At 41.3% G+C, this 23,080-nt stretch overlaps 2 protein-coding genes and 1 long non-coding RNA gene across 5 annotated transcripts in view; 1 reads left to right on the top strand and 2 right to left on the bottom strand.

Annotated features, from left to right (window-relative positions):
* Positions 1–9,547, bottom strand: part of LOC125988879 (uncharacterized) — a 31,682-nt gene extending 22,135 nt beyond the window's left edge. Inside the window, exon 1 of one of the 2 annotated variants that reach the window (XM_049754610.2) lies at positions 9,404–9,547. The gene's annotated coding sequence lies outside the window, so the exon portion shown is untranslated. Of the gene's footprint in view, positions 1–7,168; positions 7,813–9,403 lie in introns of those variants that run through there. The other variant, XM_049754608.2, reaches the window with a different exon arrangement.
* An 87-nt stretch (positions 9,548–9,634) lies between these two features.
* LOC125988982 (uncharacterized) lies at positions 9,635–10,983 on the top strand. The gene is made up of 2 exons (XR_007488570.1): positions 9,635–10,236; positions 10,339–10,983. It is a non-coding gene; the product is annotated as an uncharacterized lncRNA (long non-coding RNA).
* Positions 10,984–12,733: 1,750 nt separating this feature from the next.
* Positions 12,734–23,080, bottom strand: part of mib2 (MIB E3 ubiquitin protein ligase 2) — a 36,429-nt gene continuing 26,082 nt past the window's right edge. For both annotated transcript variants that reach the window (XM_068649261.1, XM_049754592.2), the window contains exons 14-19: positions 19,726–19,852; positions 19,375–19,644; positions 16,786–16,964; positions 16,502–16,695; positions 15,557–15,622; positions 12,734–14,910 (exon numbers count right to left, since the gene is read on the bottom strand). In XM_068649261.1, the coding sequence (XP_068505362.1) occupies positions 14,669–14,910; positions 15,557–15,622; positions 16,502–16,695; positions 16,786–16,964; positions 19,375–19,644; positions 19,726–19,852 (1,078 nt within the window). In that variant the 3' untranslated portion in view covers positions 12,734–14,668. The remainder of the gene's footprint in view (positions 14,911–15,556; positions 15,623–16,501; positions 16,696–16,785; positions 16,965–19,374; positions 19,645–19,725; positions 19,853–23,080) is intronic.

Raw genomic sequence — 23,080 nt, 5'->3', positions numbered from 1 at the left:
CCTCTGACTCTCACCTCACCGGTTCGCTTACCTACCACCCCCCAACCCCCGTTAACCCCCCAGGTACCTTCTTGTGTTTTTTTTTTTTTTCATGATGTCAGCTCAGGTTTGGTGGGAACGATCTCCTCTGATCCACGCAAACACGATTGGTGGACTGACAAACCGTCCAAACTCACATTTTCAATACAATTTTATGACAGTGAAAACCTCTGCCTTCACGTTTTGCTGTAAACGTTGGTCACAACCTGAAATACCTGCCCTTTACTCCCACAAACTGCCTCCCTTTGTGTCCACACGCCTTTTTTGTCCCAACAATAACAGCAGCCGCAACAACAGGTGAACAAAGTGCAGGTGAGTAAAACGTGAAAAAGAGACACCAGAGGTTTGAGGTCAGTCTGAGCATTTAGAGGTGGGGGAGCACTGGCAAACAAAAGGATCGGGGGGCTCTTGTCCCCAGGGGGGAAACAGAGGCCGAATCCCAAACCTTAGCTGGGTGCTGGGATAGGCGGCCACTTTCGGTCTCCAGGTGTAATTGTCAGGATTAGTCTCTCAACAATGAGCACAATACCAGAACCATATCCGGTTTCCGCAAGGGTGTGGCACAGCTCGCAGCAGAACTTGGCCGGCAAATGTGGAAGAACATAATTGCCTGTATGCAGTTAAACAAACCGCACCAATGCTGACGCAAACGACAACAAAATATTCACCAACGGATTTTGACAGCATATGAGATTAGATATGTTTGAGCTCGCTTCCCATACCACTCCACCGCAAGTTTTCCAGACAGTTATAAGTAACCGATTAGCACTTTTTTTTTCCCCTCCACCAAGTCACTCTTAAAGGGCGGTTTAGTAAATTGCTGTGCTCCAAAAGGTTTGCTTTGTTTGGGTTTCATTTGCATTACAAATGCGGAGAGGGGTGACACACGGGAGACTGACCTCAACTTATTTGGCTATTGATGGCTATCTAGCCAGCCAGTCACGCAAGGTGGGATGCAAGGACATCAGTCAGCAGATGCATCAAAATTAACATAAACACTGCATTTGTTTGCACCTATTTGTTGGCAAAATCAGTCATATAGTGACAATCAAATCAAACCGTCAGTGCCCTCTGAACAGTGATAGATGCACTAAAAAGCCAAATACCAGAAACCTATTTTTAGGGATCTTTTTTGGTCCCAAGTAAAAAGAGCTTTCTGTTGTATTCTCCACCTGTCCACTTTCTGCCTTCTGCTCAGAGACTGGCAGGATAATTACAGATTCACATTGTCTTAGAGGAAATTGGAGCACTTTGCCCAGGTGTGACTTTTAAAAAGGTCTTCATCCCAACAATCGGCTTGCTAGTCTCCAGATAGTTAGCTCGATGTTGGCGTTACTATCAAGCTAGCAACGCTTGGTGTACGTTAGGGGTGGGACAATACGGGTAACTCACAATTCAATATTGTGACAATAAAAAAAGTCATCATAGTGCTATTGGAAGTACAAAAACGTTTCAAGGAAAAGCATCTTCATTGTGACCATGACTTAATACTACCTAAACCTTTCTAATGGCTTTGTGTCAATTTGAGGGTTGCTACCTCTGGAGGAGCATTTCAACCAATTATCTTGCATAGGTCGCTTACACGCAGCTCAGAGCAATGCATTCTGGGACGTTTTTTTTCTACCGTGACCATCTTGGGCGTGTTACACATGCACTGCTTGCACACACAGCTGTGTATGTCTTTCATCAACTTGCTTTATTATGACATTTACAAATTACTCTGACGACTTGCCAGCTGATCTAAAACCGCGATAGCAGCAAAACGTACGGAGGAATCGACCCATGTCCAATGATGATGTTTGGGTGGAGATTTCGACATGCTGTCATTCTACTTAAAAATGTCTGGAGGATTTCAACTATTTTGTAAACGGTTAGACACAGAGGCTCACAGACAAATAATCAAGACATACTGCTTATTCTTCGGATAACGGACTCGCATTTTAAAAGGCCTTCCACAACGTTGCTTGTGGGCATCTTGAACTTTTCTTCTTTGTTCAATATTATTGAGGGTTGTTGGCATTTTCAAACAAAAATATACGCAAAAAGATAGTGGAACTTCTGAAAAGACCCAAAACTGTATTAATATGCTTTACAGGTTAATTTGTCTTTCTCTGAACTTCTAAATGCTCATCCAACTCTGTCACGGATCGAGTGGAGCAGGGTGACCAAATGCAGCTTGGACCAGAGTTTATTGAAGGGAAAAGGTAGTTGGAAGGGAGGATAAGGGGAACAAGCCAACAGAACCGGCAAACTGACATAATTTAACGGCCTAACAAATATCAACGGGACTGACCGACTGGGCTGGCAAACAAAAACAGATCTAACAGAGACATGAGACAAGAAATAATCCGAAAGGGAGTGAGGGGCAGACAGGATTTAAATACACAACAGCTAATGAGAGGCAGGTGAGGGTGATAACACTGATCATGGGCACACAGGAGGGGAGGGGCGAGCACACAGATAGAAATGATGATAAAATGTACACACAATGGACTGACCGGGGACGAGTCGGGACAAACTCGTCAGTGCTTCTTTATTCTTTGTAGCTTGCTGTTCTCTAACAAGGAGCTAAAAAAATATACTTATTCAATTAAAAGTGATACTATGTATCAAATACAGTCCTCATCATGCTGTTCTCGTTTTGACATGGTGGGACAAATCTGACACCGAAAAAATTGATCAACAGTATTCAAGCAGGATGAGTGAAGTGGACAGTGAGCTTATACTGTCAGAGCGTTCCATCAACCGTTTACAACAGATATCGAGAAACTCACAGAAAAGCATGGACGTGGACGTCCTTCAAAATGAATGATCAAAAATAAAGCACATTGCTGTTCAACTCCACGGCTAGTTGCAAAACAATACTGAACAGTTGGACAAAGTTTAGATTGCGAAATGCAGGCTTTCACACAAAGGTATCAATTTTTTGGGACAATACACAAATAACAACAAACAGCTGATTTTTTAGCTTTGAGATACAAGCATCATGCCTGTTGTCACTGACAGGGAATCACTAAGGGAGAAGAACGAGCACAAGTGGTCTCACAGCCTCGGCCCTGCCCTGACTTGCCTCCTGCCACCGGCATTGTCTAATTAGCCCCGAAAGAATTAGCAGCGCCGCTCCGTGTGTGTGTGTGTGTGTGCGTGCGTGTGTGTGTGCGTGTGTGTGTGCGTGTGCGTGTGCGTGTGTGTGTGTGTGTGTGTGTGTGTGTGTGTGTGTGTGTGTGTGTGTGTGCTATAATCTCTAGTGGGGAAATTACCATGGAAAGGCAGATCGAAGCATACCAATTATTGCTGCATCCTATTCCACAACACACCTCTTGGCTGGTTTCAGGTCAAACTGTACATTGTTGTGATCTGTATTAGTCTATGACAAGGAGTGCTCTCCATGTTCAACATTTTTTAAATAAAACATCTTCAAGAACCAAAATAATCTCATTGTGTGATGAGTATAGAATTTAAAATACGGTAGAGTGGATAATAAACTTATTTGACTCTGGTCTGGTCAAAATGTTTGTGAAACGAAGATTTTTTTTCCCCCCATTTAACTGACTGGAAATCGACAGGAGGCTGCATCTGCAATAGCTGGTGTATTTCACAGAGCCAAATGTTTGACCAAACATGGTCAAGTCAGCCTATTAGATGAATGGACAAACAAATGGACAGACGGACGGATGATGGATGAATCAGAACAGCCACATACCAAGTCAAGGTGCAGGGACAGCTACTCTGAAAAACTGTGTGTGTGTTTAGTTTACCAAGGAGTGGTTCCTCACTTGTGACGCCACAAAGTGAAGAGTCAGCCATTTTCTCTTATCGTGCAGGGCTGGTGGGTCATCGCGATAACGTCCTACATCTGACTTATAGTTTCTTATATATTGTATATATTTTTTTTAAAATGATTATTTTCCCTACAATACAATCAAATGGAGAAATGTAATTGCCTGATGTGATTCATTGGAACAGACAAAAGGATTGCACGCTTTCTTCCACGCACACAAACTGTCCCAAGCAACGACAACCAAAAGCCGCTGGCACGACTCGAGTTTCGCACATTCGCAGGCAAGACGAGGCAGTTTGTTAGGGAAATGTGTGTAAATGCTGCCCAAAGGTCATCTTTCATTGTGCCCAAATATAAACAGAGAGACAAGTCCTCCTGCCTCTCAGGCACATTTAGTATATTGTAAGGCTTTAAACGGTCGTGTGTGTTCAGTTGAAGGCATTGTCAAGTACTCCGACCCTGCGTACCATCTCCAAACACACCTGCCCGCCGAGCTCCTCAAAAGACTATAATTAGCTCACAGCTTAATGTGTTTACTAAAGCGCTAGTAACAATGACTTCCACAACGGCTGCAAATACATGTTCATTTACTCTGGCATAACTTTGTCAAGAGTTCCCATTATGTGAGCTTTGTCTATGCTAAGGGAAAACTGATGATGTAATGGCAAACAAAGGAACAGAAAATGGCATATTTGTTTCCTTAAAGCACGGTGCGGCAAACCCCACCTATTTGCGACGCATAATTTTCAAACTTACCACTGCGCTATTTTTTTGGGTAGGAAAAAAAATTGCTGCTCTGATTTTTTATCTGTAACACCCCAAGCTGCAACTTAAACAGCATATGGGCTAATGAAGATAAACTGTTCAGAAAATGAATGGATGATTTGCCGTTGATATTCATTTGCAATGTCGCCTTTTCCAAATGTTACATTATACCGCAGTCTACTTCTTAAAAATAATATTCCTTACAGTTTAGTCTAAACATGTCATGTGAGCGTATAATACATCCACTGCATCATAGGGTCTTGTCTACAGGGTAACAGCAGGCCCCACTAATGATACAAGATGTGTTTGTGAGATAAAGGCTCTCTGGGGTGAAATGGGGGGGTTCAGGTGAACACACAGCCAGGAGGTGTCCCACTGAGACTAGTTACCAAGGTAAAGCATCACCTGTTCATTCCTTCCTGTGTGTGCAGCAGTTTGAAGACCTGAGGCTATGCCCAAATAATTGTTTATTGACAAACCTGTTGTATTATACTCATCACTGTATTTTAATAAGCTATTTTCAATGTGGTTTTTTTTTTCTAGAGTAAGTCTCCAGATGACAAGTAAGTTAGACCTGTGTCCTTCCTGAATACATATGATGTTCAATCCAAACCTTCTAACCCACAGGTGTCAAACTCAAGGCCCGGGGACCAGATACGGCCCTCCACATCATTTTATGTGGCCCGCGAAGACAAATTGTGCATCAAATTCATGTATCATTACTAGAATTGCAAATTGTCTTCACTTTTAATAATATCTTTTTTTTTATATATATATTTGACCAGTTTTTACTCGTCTGATTTGAAAATGACTTATTTGTCAGTTTGTTTTGTAGCTTTTACTGTATATAATGAGGTGCTCATGCATTTATTTGGGTTGACAGTCATACTGGTGCTCCGAAAGAAGCTATGACTACAATGCGGCCCGTGAAAAAAATTGAGTTTGACACCCCTGTTCTAAACTGTCATAGGTATGTCCCAAAAACATCTCAGGACTGGTGTCAAAAAAAGTTATAGACAGGCTGATGTTGCTGGTTTGCTGTCTGGCCCACAATAAAAGGGAAACTTGTAGGTTGGGTTTGAAAATATCTTTTGTGACAGCAGCCCTGGAACATTTCTGACACACCTCCTAAAGTTTTCTTTTTGTATTATTCCTGGGGCAATGATTTAGTGCACTGCTCTTGTTGAGTGTGTCCTTGGCAAGTGTGGTGTCGGTTTCACTCGACAGCAAGTGGCAAAATGGCCGCCCCATGAGATGGATAAAAACAGGAGGATTTTGCCTCACTAACATGAATATGTTTTAATGTCATTTGTACTACCATAAAAGCATATTGTGTTTGCGTTTTAAACAAAACTGTACACATGAGTTGATTAACAAACTCCAAGTTGTAGGTCCAGTAGTTGGTACACAGTGAGTAACGACTTAAAAGCACAATGAGATTTTTTTTTTTCCAGAGGCTACAGTAAAGTGCATTGTAATGATGACCCAGCGAGAATCCACCTCAATTGATACACGTCAACAGTAAATGATCAGCAGATTTGATTTTTTTTTTGGCACAAATCAGGACAAAATCAAAGTCCATAGAAGAAACAATGCCTAAGTTTCTTTGCTTTACAAAGGTGCTAAAGTCAGAAAGCTACACATTAACATGGGCAGCTGACGGACGAGGCCCTCTCCGAGCTTGGCCACACTTTTACAACCCTGCGCCCTTTTGGATTTGTCTGAGCTCTGTCAACATTGCAGTCTCCAGACGGCTGTCTCGCACAATATAGCCTATCGCAAGGGCGCAGCGAGATGTGCCACGCGGGGCCTACGGCAGCCATGGAGACCGGCTGTTGCTCGGCTGGTGCCAAAGGAAGTGTTGAGGGAGCAGGTAACACTTGGCATCGCGGGATTGAGTGTACACAAGCCTGGTCTGACGCTGATGTTTTATGGCCGTGTTTACTGAGCCTAATCATTGATCATTGAGGAAGAGAGTTGCAGTTAAATAGGCTCTGAATCAACATCCTGCAAGTGAGCCGTGCAGGAAGGTGCAGTTAAACAGCTTAGTTTCAGCAAAGTCAAACTCACATAAGGTCTCGTTGGGACCAAGCCAGATGAAACTATCCATATGCCGTTTGCTCTCACGGGCAAAACTAGAAAGGTAGTTAAAAGCCTCACCAATAAGCAAATTAATTGTGTTACATTTTGATTTCATGTTTTTTTTTCAAGGAATCAAAACAAATTGTTTTATAAAGCGGCTATTTGAATAGATATATGTTGTTTTGTTAGGAGAAAAAAAAATACAAAATTATAAAGCAGTCATTGACACGACGCACTAATATTTAATGTATATATGTAAGAGAGAACACGCAAGACACAGAGGAAGGCCAAAGCAAGGATTCAAACTCCGCTCCTCATACCTGCGAGGCAGCTGTGCTAACCAATCACACACCGTGCAGTCGCAGATGCAACAAATACCATACCCTTCGATTCAAGACAATAAAGCAAACATTTGTCACAATCCAGTTACGTCCTTGCTCCACTTGCACGACTTCCTATTCAGCGGAGGGCATAGCTGCGCATTGACCCTCATTGACCTACCTCAGGATGAACCTCTGTCTTTGAAAATCAGCCAAATCTATTTTCCAGACAACGGGAAGGCATCTCTTCAAACATTGTAATTCCTTTCTCCTCTTTAAGTCCATAATGGAAACTTAGTCCTTGCAGTGAAAGCAGATAGACCGTATTAAAATCTAAGCTTGTAGGGGTGGAAAAAAAAAAAGGAGAACAACTTGGTTAAGATGTTGGCAGCTGTGACGTGTGTTGAGAGGAATGCGCCGGTGTTATCACTCGCTGAGTTATGCAAGAATAGTTTGGTGGAAACCTTTGCCTGGTACAGCACTGGGACTCAACCTCCTTCCACGCACACAGCAGCAACACGCACGTGAAGCCAAAGACGAGCGGGCCTTGGATCTTTCTAATTACCCTCAGTCAATGGGAGGTTATCGCACCACTGACACTCCCCATTTTTCTTCCGATTTCACCATTTATAGCTTTCAGTATGGACTTTAACAGAGGGCATTAGGTGCACGGGAGGCTTGGCGATTAGAGGATGTGGTTAAGTGCAACTCTGTAGCCTGAGCCAAAAATCAAGCCTTTATTAGGGCTATTGTAAGCATCCCAGTCAAGCCGAACTGCACTAAAATCTTGATTTTTGTGGTTGGAACGTTATCGGATTCAAATCTAAACTAGACACCCACCCACTGGTCACAATTTATTACCATCCAGTGAATGGATTCTACATTTACAAAGATAATAATGCAGCATGGTGAGCCATGAGCAGCAGCCTCGGGCCACGATGCTGAATGGAGCGGGAGCGAGGCGAAGAAGAGCCGTATCGGGTGAACACATGAAAGAAGGAGGTCACCACTTTTAAGGCTATTTGTCTTCAAAGGAGACAGCTGTCCGATGCCGAAAAGCCTTTGCTGCATTCATGTGTGGAGTCGAGCGACGCAGACACAGACTACGCCAATGCACACAAAGAGATCCGAGGGTGTGTGCTCGATTCAGAAGAGGCAAAAGTTGTACCAAAGCTCACATCATGTCAGTCGTCTTTTGGCAGCGCACAAGTTTGGAGCAAATGTTTAACAAAAAATCTACACACCCAAAGTAATCACACTTCTGTCACTGGTTAAACCCAGGTCACATGATTTATGGACACCATGTTGGACATCCAGTGTCTTCATTTTCATCATGTTTGTAGAATAGCCAGGTTTTTTTTAGTCAGTTTTTGTATTTTTCTTGGTGGAAATACTCCAATCCCGCCCTAAAGGACAAAGCTACAAGTTTTGTCAATGTATTTGAATTTTCCATTTGCTACCGTCAATCACTGCAGGCACTGCGCAAGGATGTGTATGTAAGTCAAATTTAAGGAAGACAACTTCATCACATTGGCGGCATGTTTTCAAGACTTATTATATCCAGTCACAGTTTTGAGGCTAAGAGAAGTTCTCACATTTTCATATTGTATATTTATTTATTGTGTTGTTATCAATAGACGTACTGCGCCTTTAAAACTTTCACCGTTGCCCGGGGTTGCTCCTATCTGAACTGAGTCATCCCTGCTGTACATAGTCAGTTGCTATTTGCATGAGAGGCAAATGAGAGCGCTTCCAACGCAGCATCGAAGCACGTCGTTCTGGGCCTTGTGTGAGCCCCGTTTGCCGTCACGATAAAGTATTGAAAGACTTGTTGTTCTATGAGCGGTAGAAAAGGGAAAGCGAGGCGAGAACTGACAAAGCCAAATTAGGATTTCCCTACGCAAATAACTGTAGCATGCACTAGCAGCTGCCGGGCACAAAGTTGCTCTGGTGCGTACAGAACGAGAAGAAAACACCGTCATTGCATTGCAGCAGAAGCAAATGTACAAGGGGCCTTTTAATAGCGCCCCTTTGATAACTGCCACCTGGATGGATGTTATCAAGCTCTAATTAAGAAGCACCTCACTAAAGTTTACCCATCTGCTCGAGTGGGCTCTTGTATTCTCCTACGGGACACCTAATGACGGCTTTCTTAACAAATCCTAAGACACAACGGCAGGGCGACGACAATGAGGGCAGGACGGAGGAGGACTGGGTGCAATTTATGGTCGCTAACAGCAGCCAGGTTGAGGAGTTAAGCGGGGTGGGGTTCGCCTTCAGGGAGTCAAAACAGCACCTTCCCAAAGGAGCAGTGCAAGCCATGCAGCTACATCAAAATCAAAGCATTTTGGAAAGCGATAAGCACACGGCCCAGCTTCCTCGGGAGCAACAACAAAATGAGAGCATTGCGACGTACCCCGAGAGTTGAGCCAAGGTTGGCTGATATTGCATCAGTGGGAATCCCATCATAGCAACTGGCTGTCTGGGAGGAGGAAGCCTTCAGGAAAGAAAAACAACATGAATAGATGGCACCTTTTCACCCCAGAAGCCTCATCACTGTACACAACGTCTTATTCACGAGCCATATTACAAGCACGGCAAACATAGGCTTTTTATGACATTAGTACAAAGCTGTTCGGGAAACGCTATTACAGTGCATTATTTATCAAGAAAAAAAATCTGTAACGTAAAGCCATTTTATCTTTGATGCCATGTACAGACACGTTGGCGAGGGGTTGCCTATTCCGAAAGTTCCACGTTGAGAATGTACTCATTGAATAGCATACAGACCATATTTATATAGCATCATAAAGGACTAGAGAATGCTTTGAATACATCGCTGTTTTCCGTTAATGACCTTGCATGGTGCTGGATGGGATGGGACACTTACCACTAATGCAACTACTCAATTCATATAATAATAATATACAGTGTCAGTCATTCTTTTTCAATTGACAAGGCAAAACTAAAGAATGAAAATGCTACTGGTTATTTGGGACGTGTAAGAGGTGCCTGTGAGTTGTTTACATTCAACCTTGGCTTTTAGCAAACACAATTGACATCATGCATGATGTGATCACTACATTACTATTTTAGTATCCTGACTAGATTACGGTACATTCGTGATCCTGGCGCCCTTTTTCTGGTTGTTAGACTTGTTCAGCCAAATGACTCCTTCAAACCAAAATGGTCAATTTTTGTTCAACAAGCATCGGTGCTTGAAAGACTCATCACTCTACATGACAACAGGTGAGGAATTGTAAAAGCACTTTATAAATAGATGGATGGATATTTATGGCAACCGTGTACTTGCCTCCATATGAAGTTTTTTGTCGCAAACTCCATGTGCAGCTTTTCAGCAGGTGTGGCACCAGGCGAGGATTTTACGCTTATATGTTGAAGGCGAGGCAAGCGAAGCGGCACAATTTGTTGATGGAGCAACAGTGTTTAGTGATAGTATACACAAAGCCTCATCATTTGCTGGATTTGCTGGTTCTGAGCAACTTCACACAGAGCCCATGTATCAGTTGCACGTGATGAGCTACTCCACCTCAGGCCAAACAAAGAGGGAGGAAATTGTTGCGTCAATGTATTGTAAATTATTGTCTCTACAATGATGTCATCAAGCAATGTCATTTGTTGGTTTTGCTTGATGTTTGTGTAATGTAATAATGACACCACAAAAGTGGCTGCTACATCATGGACATCTGAGTGCCTAATTGAGATAACGCTATCGTGATGGTTTATTATGCAGTGAACCTCAGTCATGCTTTTGATTTTTAAGTAGTAGTAATTTGATTTTTTTTTTTTTTTAATGTATACGTATAGGCAAGCCAGAATTTAGAGTTGCATGCGTTCCATATTGTACAATGTTGTGCTACAACCTGCAAAGCAATACTCTACAGTCTACTGGAATACATGCAGTGTAATAGAAAAAAAAAAAAAGTGTCAGTATAACTCTTACCATGTCAGCAGCAATAAAATGGTTTAGGAGCGTCCGTTTCAACGTCACTGAGAGAGTGGTAAGGCCATGGCGCCCCCTGTAGGACACACACACACACACGCACGCACGCAAGTGCGCACTGCAGCTGGTAGAAAAAGAAACGTGGATATGTAAATTATTGTGTTTTAGCTCAGCAATTTCCAGCAGCAACAACAAGCTGCTGCATATAGTTATGAGTAATGTCTTATGTTATCTTTTTTTAATTGACAGGTGGGCTAACATGATTGCTCAGCATTGTATATATATCCATGTGCAGAAACATACAAACAATATAGTTTCAGTTAAAATGTCGTAGAAAGCGTAATTTATTACAGTAATCCAGAAAGTTTAACATGACATGCATTCATTACACAGAAGGAACTATTTCACGATTTATTTCTGATATGATTTTGATTAGTGTAGCTTACACCTAATAAACAAATACAATCTCGAAAAATTAGAGTACAAGTACAGCATTAGGTAGGAATTGTGCATGAGCAATCTCTAGAATCTTAACTACTTTTCCACCATATTCTAATTCATTGAGATGCTCCTGTTTGTATATTAACACACTAACCTTAAACTAAATTCCTACAGTGTGTGGAATGGAGCAATGCCACTTTGAAAGGACGGTTAGAGCCTTTTCATCGGTCCAAGCGCCCTGTCCCTGAAGACGTCATTGTTTAATGATGATGATTCCCGGGCTGCTGCCCACTGCTCCCTTCGGGGATGGGTTAAATGTAGAGACAAATTTCACCGCACCCAGTTGTGTGTGTGACAATCATTGGGACTTTAACTTTTAAAATGCTGAGTCATGTCAAAGCCATCTGAGCCATAAAACAATTAGGCAGGTGGCAAAGTGAAGCTGTTGGACAAACAACAGCCTGGAATAAATAGTTCCAGCCGGAATTTCCAATGATTCATAATCAGTAGTCTTGACCTTACAGTAGTCCTTTTTTTGTTGTTGTACAAAAATCATCATACACACTGGCATGAACACATTGTGGAAACTTTAAAAAGTTCAACACAAAACGTTGCTACTCTGGAGTGCTTGCCCTCCCACTAAGTGTGAGATGAATGGAAATATCATTAACCCAGCCTCAGAATTGAAACAGTTTCTGCCATATTCTTTTTTTCTGTATACTCAGTGGACATTGTGCTCCATCTAGTGTACCTGCCATGGCCACCATGGGACAGTAGAATTCTAATATGATATGGATATTAGTGGAGACATCACATCTCTTCACTTAACCATAATAATAGTCATTATTCACAGAGGATGAACAATATACGCCTGCGACTACTGTTATGTTATCTTTCTGGATGTGCTGCTCCACTGTTTGTATTCAATGGCCATTGCCTAAAGGGTTAGAACACCATGACACCAATGATATTCATTAAACCATCTATGTTGTTTGCCATTGTGTGTTAGCATTACAGAAAAAACCTTGAGGCAGTTATGCAGTTCTTTTTTGGTATTTTTTCAAGCAGAACATGAAGATGAGACGTATTGTACTGTCCCAGGGGGATTAGTTTATCTTGGGTGCATTCAAATGCAGTCAATTTATAAAACTAACAGAGAAAGAACTAGGAAAACACAATCAAATGTGAATTATGGTGATTCATTAAGTATCAAACATCAAGTATTCTCATAGATTACAATGTAGTATAAATGGGTGAGTGGGAACTCGTACTACAAAAATATATAGATTATATCTAACAAATAAACATCTTCACATAAAATAAATGAATCCTGAGGCATGATGTCCTTAGAAAAATGTTTCATATTTATTGCAAAATATTTTTGTACAGAAACTGAGAAAACATGAACAGAGGAGGAAGAGACAGTAAGGCCAACAGTACTCAGAGAGCTGAACTGTACAAACACCAAAAGTAACATTTGCTGCTTTAATATTATTCTTTTATACATCAATTGATCACTGCTTATCACAGCTACCTCCGTTAACGTGGAGATAAAAAACAAAACTTACATATACCAATATTTTCCCCATTTCTTTTCCTTCTCAACATTATTATATCTGCCACCAAACCCTTCAACTACAAATAAAATAAAAAAAAAATTAAAAAAAAAGCTTTTCAATTGATAACTTAAATACACTTTTGGTAAATGCTCTTAACAATGTTGGTCTGACTACCATCTGGAAGCAAATGTGGAATCACTCCACACTCTGAGCTTTTGGTGTACTCCAATAACTTAGCATGCTCATGATACTATATTTTGGTCATCATAATAACATTAGCGGAGGATCTGACTTTTTATCACCACAGCTGTAAAACCTCAATTTGTGTGCAGTGCCCATGCATATGCTCATGCGATTTGGCACTGACGTTCAAAGTAAACCTTACTCTTGACACACTTTAGACCCAGCAGCGTTCTATCGCTCAACATTGCTTCTTCCTTAAAAAGAAAAAAAAAAGTAACAGAGATGGAATGAAACTGAGTCATCCCTACCTCGACATTCAAAATGTACAAATTTAAACATTGGCTTTCCCAAAATGGGGGATCGAATAAAGCCAAACATCAAATTGTAATTTAAAAAAGAAAAAAAAAAAATCAATGAAAACCTTCCTTGTCCCTGGAAGTCAATTACATGAACTGAAAATCAAATAAAAGTTTAAAAATGCGTTTGAAGCCCTTCAAGAAACACACCAAATACAGCAGAGAAAAGCTGGAGAGTACAATCCAGAGCGCCAAAGGAGAAAATGGGCTTTTTTGTGAAATGACTCCAGCAAGGTAAACGATGTAATAGACTTGTTTTGGCTCTTCTATATAACAACACGGGCTGAATCGAAAGCTAAGCACAAACACCAGACACACAGTGGATGCTCCGTAGATAGACAGTGTGGATGGACAGATGGGTGCTTGTGGGGAGATTTTTTTCTTTTTCTTACTTTTGAAGATGAACATGTCCATCCATTTTGTTGCAGAAACATTCATTTCACTCATGACAATGAAATTTTTTCAGGTCGATAACATCTATCGTCCTGAGGCACCTCCCGACATATGAAGCGGCGACTTTGAACCTTTTATGGATATCACAAGTGCTTTTTGAAAGAGTTGATACCCTGAGTAAGAGGACATAGGCTTGGGGTGTATTTCAGTAGAATCAAAAACACTTTTTGCGGCCCTCCAAGCAAACACCAAAAAAAACAAAAAAAAACATTACAAAGTAATACCACCTTTCACACATAAATAAAACTCTATACTTTACAAAGAAATAAAAACCACAACAACAAATCACCCATTAGTGATACAATATGCATATACTCATGCATATACTGTATAGTGTGTATTTTCCAGGCGAGTGGTTGGGGACTATATAGCGCACCCACTGCGAAGACTAATACTGATTATTATTCCCAGATCCAAATGAGAGCAAACGTAATTCACAAACCAGGCTGTAGAGGGAGGACTTGTTCTGTGCAGCCATGTAAACCGAACACAGGCGAGCCAGCCAGAGAGGATGACGGGTAACAGACATAAACTTAAAAGCAGCAACGTCAGACAAATAATTGGGGAGCTGAAGGGCTTGTTCTTTTTTTTCTCGTCCTTTCCACAGTGCCAAATAATAAGTCCATGTGCCTTAGAAGCAAGGTAGACGATGAATGGTCTGCCCTCAGCCAGCGGGCCGGCCGCACCACCACCACCCCCTCCGCACCCTCTCCTCGCTCTTCGGTTCAGACAAACAACTGAATGCGTTCACGGATGGTCTGCCGACAGATTGGGCAAGCTTTGAGCACAGCGCTGCAGTCGATGCAGGAGGCGTGTCCGCACTGGAAAACCAGTTTGATTTGGTTATCGATGCAGATGGGGCAGGTGATCCGTTCCTCCATCTGCCGGTAGCGAGACTGGAGCTGCTCCAGCAGGTTGTGCTGCTCTGAATTCTCCGTACCGGGGCTACAGTCCACCTCGGTTTGGTCTGAGAAGGGACGAGCAATACCTTGAACAATAGCATATTATGTATAGAAAACACTGTCTGTACTGTACTCTGTGTGGGTGTGACATGTCCCTGTCTGTTTGAGAGTCCAGATGTGGGCAGCTCCTGCGCGCTTGTTCTGATTGTCTTTGCACATTTTACAGTTCAACAAATGGCTGTAAAGTGCATAAGCAGTTGTTGCTTATTTTTTTCATTCTTGAATCTTACAATAATGTGACCGTTGTAGATCTGCTCATCCAACCATCATATAGTATCCGCATAGTTTTGGTGCCCCAACTGTAGTACCGGATTTTGAAAACAGAAATAAATTTAAAATAACAGTGCTAGGTCAGCACAATGCAATAGAAAGGGGATACTTGATGAATAACCCATGAACGTTTAAAAAAAAAAAAAAAAAAAAATCCAAACTTTATGTTTGAGTGTATTTATGAAAGTTTGGAATTTGGTCCTGATCCAAATTAAGATAGTTTGGCCCTGCAGAGGTCAGCTCAACAAAATGGAAATAGTATGGTATGATTAAAAATATTGTCTTTGTAGTAAAGTTGAATGTTATATATGGCACTATTGTAGCCTTGAGTGGACTTTAAAACAAGCGCCTTGACAGAAAATTCAATGGGTTTTGTCTTACCTTGTCGAATTTTCTTGGTGATTGTGACTTGGCATTTAATGCATTTCTTCATTCGATGGGCACACTCTGTTCAAGCAAAGAGCAGGTCAATAAGACAAAACACACACAATACCTACTGAACACTGATCCTTAACACAACGCTAAATTAGACCAAACAATGAAATGTAGCAAGCGGATGGAGTCAAGTCACTCGAAAAATGAGGAATGCGTCGCTACAGGGTCCCGCTGGTGTGACGAAGCACACGGGCCAGCCGATTGGTAACACATATCTGTCCTGACAGGCTCGTCAGGGTGTAATCTATCACTGGCAGAATGGTGGAGTCAATATTTTAATCACGACTGCCATCCAGATGTCAGATAGGCCAATGGCCACTCTCCGATACAGTTCACAACTGGTAAGTAAAAAAACTGGGGGCGAATGATTTCAGGTGTATGACTTTCAGACTATTAGGATTTATTATTTTAAAAAAATACATCACATTTGTTTAGCTATAGTGTTATTTTAATGTATAATCAATTTTACATCCTGTTTCTGTCCCTCCCACACCCATGATAATGGTTTAATCCAAAGTCACGCTCTGTCCCTGGAGGTCCCAGATTTCACATCGAGTACGTACATTTGTGAGCAAATTGAGACGAGCTCATTAATATTTTAGTATATCCTGTCTACGTTTTCTGGCATTTTTATTTGATGGTGTGCCCTGAGGTAAAAGATGTGCCTTGGCTCAATTAATGTTGGGAAACACTGATCTATTGGACTGCCATTTTTTATTTTATCCCAGGAAGATGGTCATGTGTGACTGTCATCCTGATTTAATTAAGTGGGAGCAAATCCTTTTTGACCACAAACATAATCAGCAAACTCATCAGTTATTTGTCAAAGTTTAAGCAAGTCACTTAGTATGTAAGAAATCTATGAAACCCATGATTGCACGATGAACTCACCTTCACAGGCCACACTATGCTGGCAGGGGCAGAAGAGAACCAGCAGAGCCAGTTCAGAGCAGATGAGGCATTCACTGGGACCCGGCAGCGTAGGAAGAACCAGATTGGTCATGGTGTTGGGCGTAGTATGAACACGGCGCAGGTTAGCAGCACTTGGGCCCTGGCCACAAGTTATAGCTTGCAGGCGCTGCAATCTGAGAGACGACAAGGCGCATAATTCATGATGCCGACAGCTTTAAAGCATGCGCATGAGGAACAGATTGTGTAGTTTTCCTCACAAGCACCTGTACTTCTCTGAGAAGCTTTTGATGAGCTGCAGCATGGTGCTGTCTGCCACCAGGTCCAGGGGGCTCTTTCCCTTGTGGTTGGCATAGCTGATATCAGCCCCCTCCTGCGCCAGGAAGCAAGCAATCGCCATTCCGACACTGAGCTCTGTATTTCCGAGAAGGCCCGAAGCATTGAGCTGTGAGCACAAGTGATGAAGGTGAGAGTGTGGAAAATGTAAGGAAAAGACAAGACAGCCTTGTGAGAAAATGGTGGATGACAGACAGCTCCACGAAACAGTCTTCTGAAAACTACAAGGAACTACATATATCCAGCATATTGCTCGACATCTTGAACTTTCCCTATTGAAAATAGGATTCTTTTTAAGTCCCTGCAAAATGAAAATTAATGCCTTCTTAAGTTTAACAACCTGCTAAATTGGAATGATTTAAAAAATAATCACTTATATATTCCACTAAATTGTTGCAGGCTTTTCCACGCTATGACAATGAGGTGCTCTAAAGCACACAAGTACAAAACCCCTTTCCATACAGCTGGTTAGTTTTTTTTGTTTTGTTTTTTTAAAAGACGCAGTTCTTCCACCTTCTCTTCATAATGTGCATGCACCCATGGCTGACACCGATGCTGTCCAAAGGGAAGATGCCATAATTTGGGAAATCTCTGAATTCACTTTACAGGTTTCGCAGACCAACGTGAAAATTCAAAACAGCTCAGTATCGTGTATTTGTGTGTGTGTGTGTGTGCGTGCGTGCGTGCGTGCGTGCGTGCGTGCGTGCGTGCGTGGAGTTTTGGCAGGCGTCCAGGATGTTGAGCTGAGCTGCACTGTTTGCGGTCCTGTGAGCCAGAAAGGGCATCCTTCATTGTTACAATGACATCTACACTAACTCAGGGAGAAGCACTGTATATGAAGTTTAGGAGCTAGCAGGAAGGTTATCTTAATTACGTGCCTGCTGTCAAAGCATCCGTCCGTCCGTTTTCTACAGCGTCATTAAGTAACTGCTATGTCCGTTTTCTACAGCGTCATTAAGTAACTGCTATCTATGTCAGCTGACTAGGGAAGAGACAGAGTACAGCTTTGACTGGTCGCCAGGTAATTAATTGCACAAGCACATGCTCACATTCCTACCCAAGGACGATTCACCATCCTTCAATATTTATTCTTACATCATTTTCTCCTGAAGCGTCCATTATTTAGCTATAGGAGTGCACAAGATTAAAAGACAAAATGCCAATTCTTCCCAAGCAAAATTTTCAGCAAAAAACGGCTGAAAATAAATGGACAAGAAGTCCCATCGTTCAGAACTCACGAGTGACTAATATTGCCTCAGAGGATAGAAAAGAGCACAAGACGTCTTTTAGAGGTCAGAGATTGATTGAGTGCGGTTTCTGTCCAACCTTTCTACATGAAGAATCAAGACATGCCCCAGGGAGACACAATGTGATGTTTTTCTTGCTGCGCTCAACCACAGGCAATCTTCAGAGCTCCATTTTGGGTTAAATATAGTTATATTACCACATTTGATTTTCAGGCAAGTGGCTCATCAGTTTCACTAGGCAACCCGTGATAACTTTTTAATAAAAAATACGTGATCTTGTCGAGACTTGTCACTTTAATTTCTAACATACTGCAAAACATAAGATAATCTAAATTTCAAGGGTTTCAGCACCGCTGTTAAGGGATATTCTTAGCCTGCTCCGTTATATAATAAAAGAAGCTCCTTTTCTTTCAGAAGAAGCAAGCTACAAGCGCAATTCTCCTGGTTTGTGTGAGTTCACAAAAACACAAAAATCCATCTTGACTCACGCCCCCTGATTTTCTCTGATCCAAACCACTGGTAGTTTGAGACCAATCACAAATCAACTTTGTGTTTGTGGGTGGGATATACGAAAATAAGAAGGCCGGGTGAACGAACAAACCAACCATGACGATATTATCAGCCAGTGTTGTGATTGGTTAAAATAAAAGATTGGTAGGCATGCACAAAATTGTTGTATCACTCAATCAGCTCTAAGTATTGTTCTTTGAGTGATTGGTGTATCATTATGGCCCTTACCAGGTTAGTTTTATGTAATCTTACTAAACAAGTTTTATTTTCACCTTTTTAAAACCCGTGTGAATCGGTATTGTGCCACTGCTTTTTGTTTATAGGCCTATTTTTGGAGAGGGGGGGTATACAAATTTAGATTTCTTTGTCACACCCATGATGTCACTCAAATCCAGATACAGAACTGGGGTTGTAAAATTTTGGGAAATTTTCCAAATTGGAAAATTTAAAATCAATTCAAACAATTTGGGAATATACAAAATTGAAAGTTAGGTTTTAAAGGGTGAGTTTGCGGTTTTTTTGTTTAGGAAACCATCTTGCCTCAGGAAGAAAAACTACCAGAGACAGACGGCATGACAAGTGGGATTTGCCATGCACTCGCTCATAGCCAGTCAACGGCACAACCTCGCAAACTCGTTCTGAAGTGAAAATTCCCCCTAAGTTCTTGCGATACCCTTCTGAAACCAAAAGCAATGAACTCTTTGTTGCTGACATGTCTCTGTCAACAACATAGCCCCTTCACTCCACTCCCCCATCATTTACCCTGCAGTAGAGAGACGTGGAGGAACAGCCCTCGCCGCTCTCCTCTGTGCTCGTGCTGCTGCTGCTTCCCATAGCGGGGCCTAGCATCACATTGGCCAGCTGTGGTCGCAGCAGAGCCACATGCATGGCTGTGTCGCCATCCTCATCCTCCATGTTCACGTTGGCGCCTTCGACCACCAGAAGCTGGATCAGATCGGTGTGGCCCTGCGTCACTGCCAGCTGCAGCGGCGTCTGGTTTCGGTTGTTGCGGATGTTGATGTCACAGCGTCCCTGTGGGGATAGAGAGCCTCATTAAAGTATACCTAACGTCGACAATTAAATCTCCAATGTCGTTTGCCTTAACACACTCACCTCTTTAATGAGGATCTCAGCAACGTCACGGTGGTTATTGAGGGAGGCCAGATGCAGGGCGGAAAAGCCGTCATCCTTCTTAACATCCACCAATTGTCGCGCTCGCCCTAGAATCTTCTCCGTGGCCCTGCCAAGGCATCCAATAAGCCGCGCAATTACAGAACGGATCGGGTTTGTTTGACACAAGTGGCTACGCAGCACTAAAACATTGTCATGGCTAATCCATTTAAGTTACATAAAGTGCATTCTTAACTACCACAGGCAGCACAGCACGTGTCTGGCATATATAAAAGCCTGTCAGAATTGAAATATTGGTCACATAACCAGATAAAATGCCGAATCCACTCGGAAGTCGTTTGCTGACGTTGCCACGAGTGACAACTAAGGATTATAGGATATATATTGATGTCGTTGGCGCACAACTGTTGTCTGCGCGTGAATAGACAGATTGCCAATGAAGGTTCACTTTGTGTGGCTGCTGTTGTTTGTCACCATTAATAAGAATCTATTAAAACGAGCAGCGAACGGGGGCCAAATCAAAGCGTTAGCATTCAGCTAACGTATTCGTCTGGTCACCTCCACAGTGATGAATTATTTGGAATTATCTACAATTTTTGCTTGTTTTCAGCCTCTTAAGACTGCCAGGGATCACTTCCCGCTAACAATGGACTTGTCTGCTTAAGCTTTGAAATCAACGCTATGTCACCAGAGCAACGAGCAACTTTTTTTTAAATTTCCGGAACGCCACATGCTCCGACCGTTATAAGGTTGAGTTAGATTGTCACGATCCAGAAGTAGTTGCAGTGGCTCTTATTCGTGCTGAAAATTACAGTCACACACAACAGCACAAACCTTTGCAAGGTTATTTATCCCTGCATTATATAGATGTATGCAATGTCGTAAAAAGTCCAATCTGGTGTTTGATGTTAAGGGGAAAAAAAATATTGACTCTCTAACTGGGTCACGATACGCGGCCTGGGGCGGACCACCATTTCTGAGAACAGCTCATATATTGGTCTGTGTGAGTACTGTACACATTTTTTGTTGCTTCACAACATTTGACTGAATTAACTGCTTGGTAGATAGTAGATTATTTTGCTGTAAAAAAACAATATTGGTCCTTTCTAAGAACCATTAAATTCAACAAGATATTTGAGAGCCATGTTTTCCTTTTAAAAAGACCGGCTGAGATAATATTGCCATTACAATATTTCCACAAGTATACTAACTACGTACGTTTTTTTTGTTGTTGTTTTTTTGCATGAAGGCAACTGTTAACTTGGCTTAACTAGAGTATAATACCTTACAAATTACAAAGTCATTTGCAGTAGACAACGTGACACAGAGGTAGGTGAAATCTTTCATACGATGCCGCATCTATTGTATTCTAATGAGTGTTGGCCAGAGGGGAGATGTGTGTTGGAGGTCACTAGTGTCTGCAGTCCAACTTTGTTGGTGTACATTTGTGTGTGAGTCAATGTGTAATTTAGGGCCATGTATACTGTTTATCCTGGACCAGAGGTCACCAAACATCACGAGTAACCGGTCCTGTTCTAAAAATTCCTCATTAGTGGTAGGATATTAGTGATTTACTATGAATGTTGAAATGATTGCTTGAAAATTCACACCCTTGCAAAGATCCATTGAAATTAATTGTCGTGTATAAATATTTATCTATAAGCTACCTTGGTAAATCATAGTTGATAATTATTGTGAGAAATTACGTATTAACACTAAGTGAATATCATTAGTTATTATCATTTATTATGAATACCAACCTATAATTAATGGTCATTTGAGCACATTTGTTAATTCAGAAGCACCGCTAGGCATTAAGCAGTACTCAAGAAGAATTAGCTCTCAGTCACCCTGTGGTCACAATGCTTGTGTTTCACTGCAATGTTTCAGTGCTTTATTTATCATTAATATGTATTATATATTCATGAATATGCAACTACATTTTATTTATTAATTTACTATTCATGTGTGCTATATGTGCTATAGTTGCATATTTATGGAACTACCTTATAGCATAATCTTGGGGGAGAGGGGTGAAACAGACTTTGCACTGATTTAGTGACATAAAAATAATAAATGTTTAAAACAGGTTCATTAGAAAAGAAACAATGCTTAATAGAGCAAAGAGGTCAACTGAGTCTTTTATTCATGGTCTACATGTATTTAAATGTATCATAGTATTGATCATTTTAATAGTCCAGCCATACTTCAGGTTAAAACATTTGATTTTCAAGTAAGTGTAGCCATTAGCACAATCCTGTTTTTTCTTTACCTTTATTTATATATTTTATCTAATCTGCATGAGTGTTTCGATATTTTTGAGTGCATTAGTTAAAGTGACACCGTTTGTTGTGTAGCGATTAAGTTTGTCTCTTTAAAATAGCCATAAAGGCCAAAAAATGCTTTTTCTTCTTAACTATGTCAACTTGCATTTATCTACTGAAAACAATGGTACAAAAAAGACAAAGTCCATTTATTGCCTTTTCCTGCTCTGGTTTCCAGCAAGACACTCCATTTCACATTGTGGTAAACTGGGATTTCATAAGTGGTAAAAACAAAACACGCCAGTTATTTGCCCTGTTTCGTATTTCTCAGGACCTTTCCAGGACTTCTTGTGAACTTACACCCACCCCCATTTCCTCAAAATAAGAACAGTAAATCTCTCATAAACCAAACACTCATCTAGTGAAGGGCCTCATTTTGTCCCCGGAAAGCCACTTTTATAGATAAGCTTTGAGACAAATGTCACACATTGATTTAATCAAGGAGAAAATAAAAACAAATATGCAAGTGATGAAAAGACATGTTTAAGACAAGTCCAAGAAAATGGTTCATTGTTGTAGGATTCAATTAATCAGAGCATAGAGTCATAGAATTCAGTTACTGAATGCTGGAGAGCACTGCTCAATGAAGCAACACTGCACACAATATGCAGACTATACGACGTGAACGGTATTCTTGGTGGAGTATTTTTGTCTGCTTGCCAACTTTTACATCTGCACACTTCTTAAAAAAAAAAAAAAAAAAAAAAGGGGGGGGGGGAAATATATATTCTGACGCTTTGTAAACAGGAAGAGGCTGGATGCACTGTTTTAAGATGAACAGTAGCGCCCTCCCATTATGGTATCGTTTCCCCAGCCATTATCTACCAAATTACAAAGTATTTCAAAGTCTCAGAAAGAAACCTCAAATGGCATTTAGTTGGGAAATACTATATAAGGACGCTGGTGTTTTTCAGTCTCGTTTTTGTCTTCATGGTAGCTCTTTAAAAAGAGCCGGGGACAATTTTCCACTGTGTGGTTTTGCTATAATTTAAAAGGAAAGTTCAAATGAGGTC

The sequence above is a fragment of the Syngnathus scovelli genome, chromosome 2 (genome assembly GCF_024217435.2).
Source record: "Syngnathus scovelli strain Florida chromosome 2, RoL_Ssco_1.2, whole genome shotgun sequence".
Classification (NCBI taxonomy): Eukaryota; Metazoa; Chordata; class Actinopteri; order Syngnathiformes; family Syngnathidae; genus Syngnathus; species Syngnathus scovelli.
This window is presented reverse-complemented; position numbering and strand designations above follow the sequence as displayed.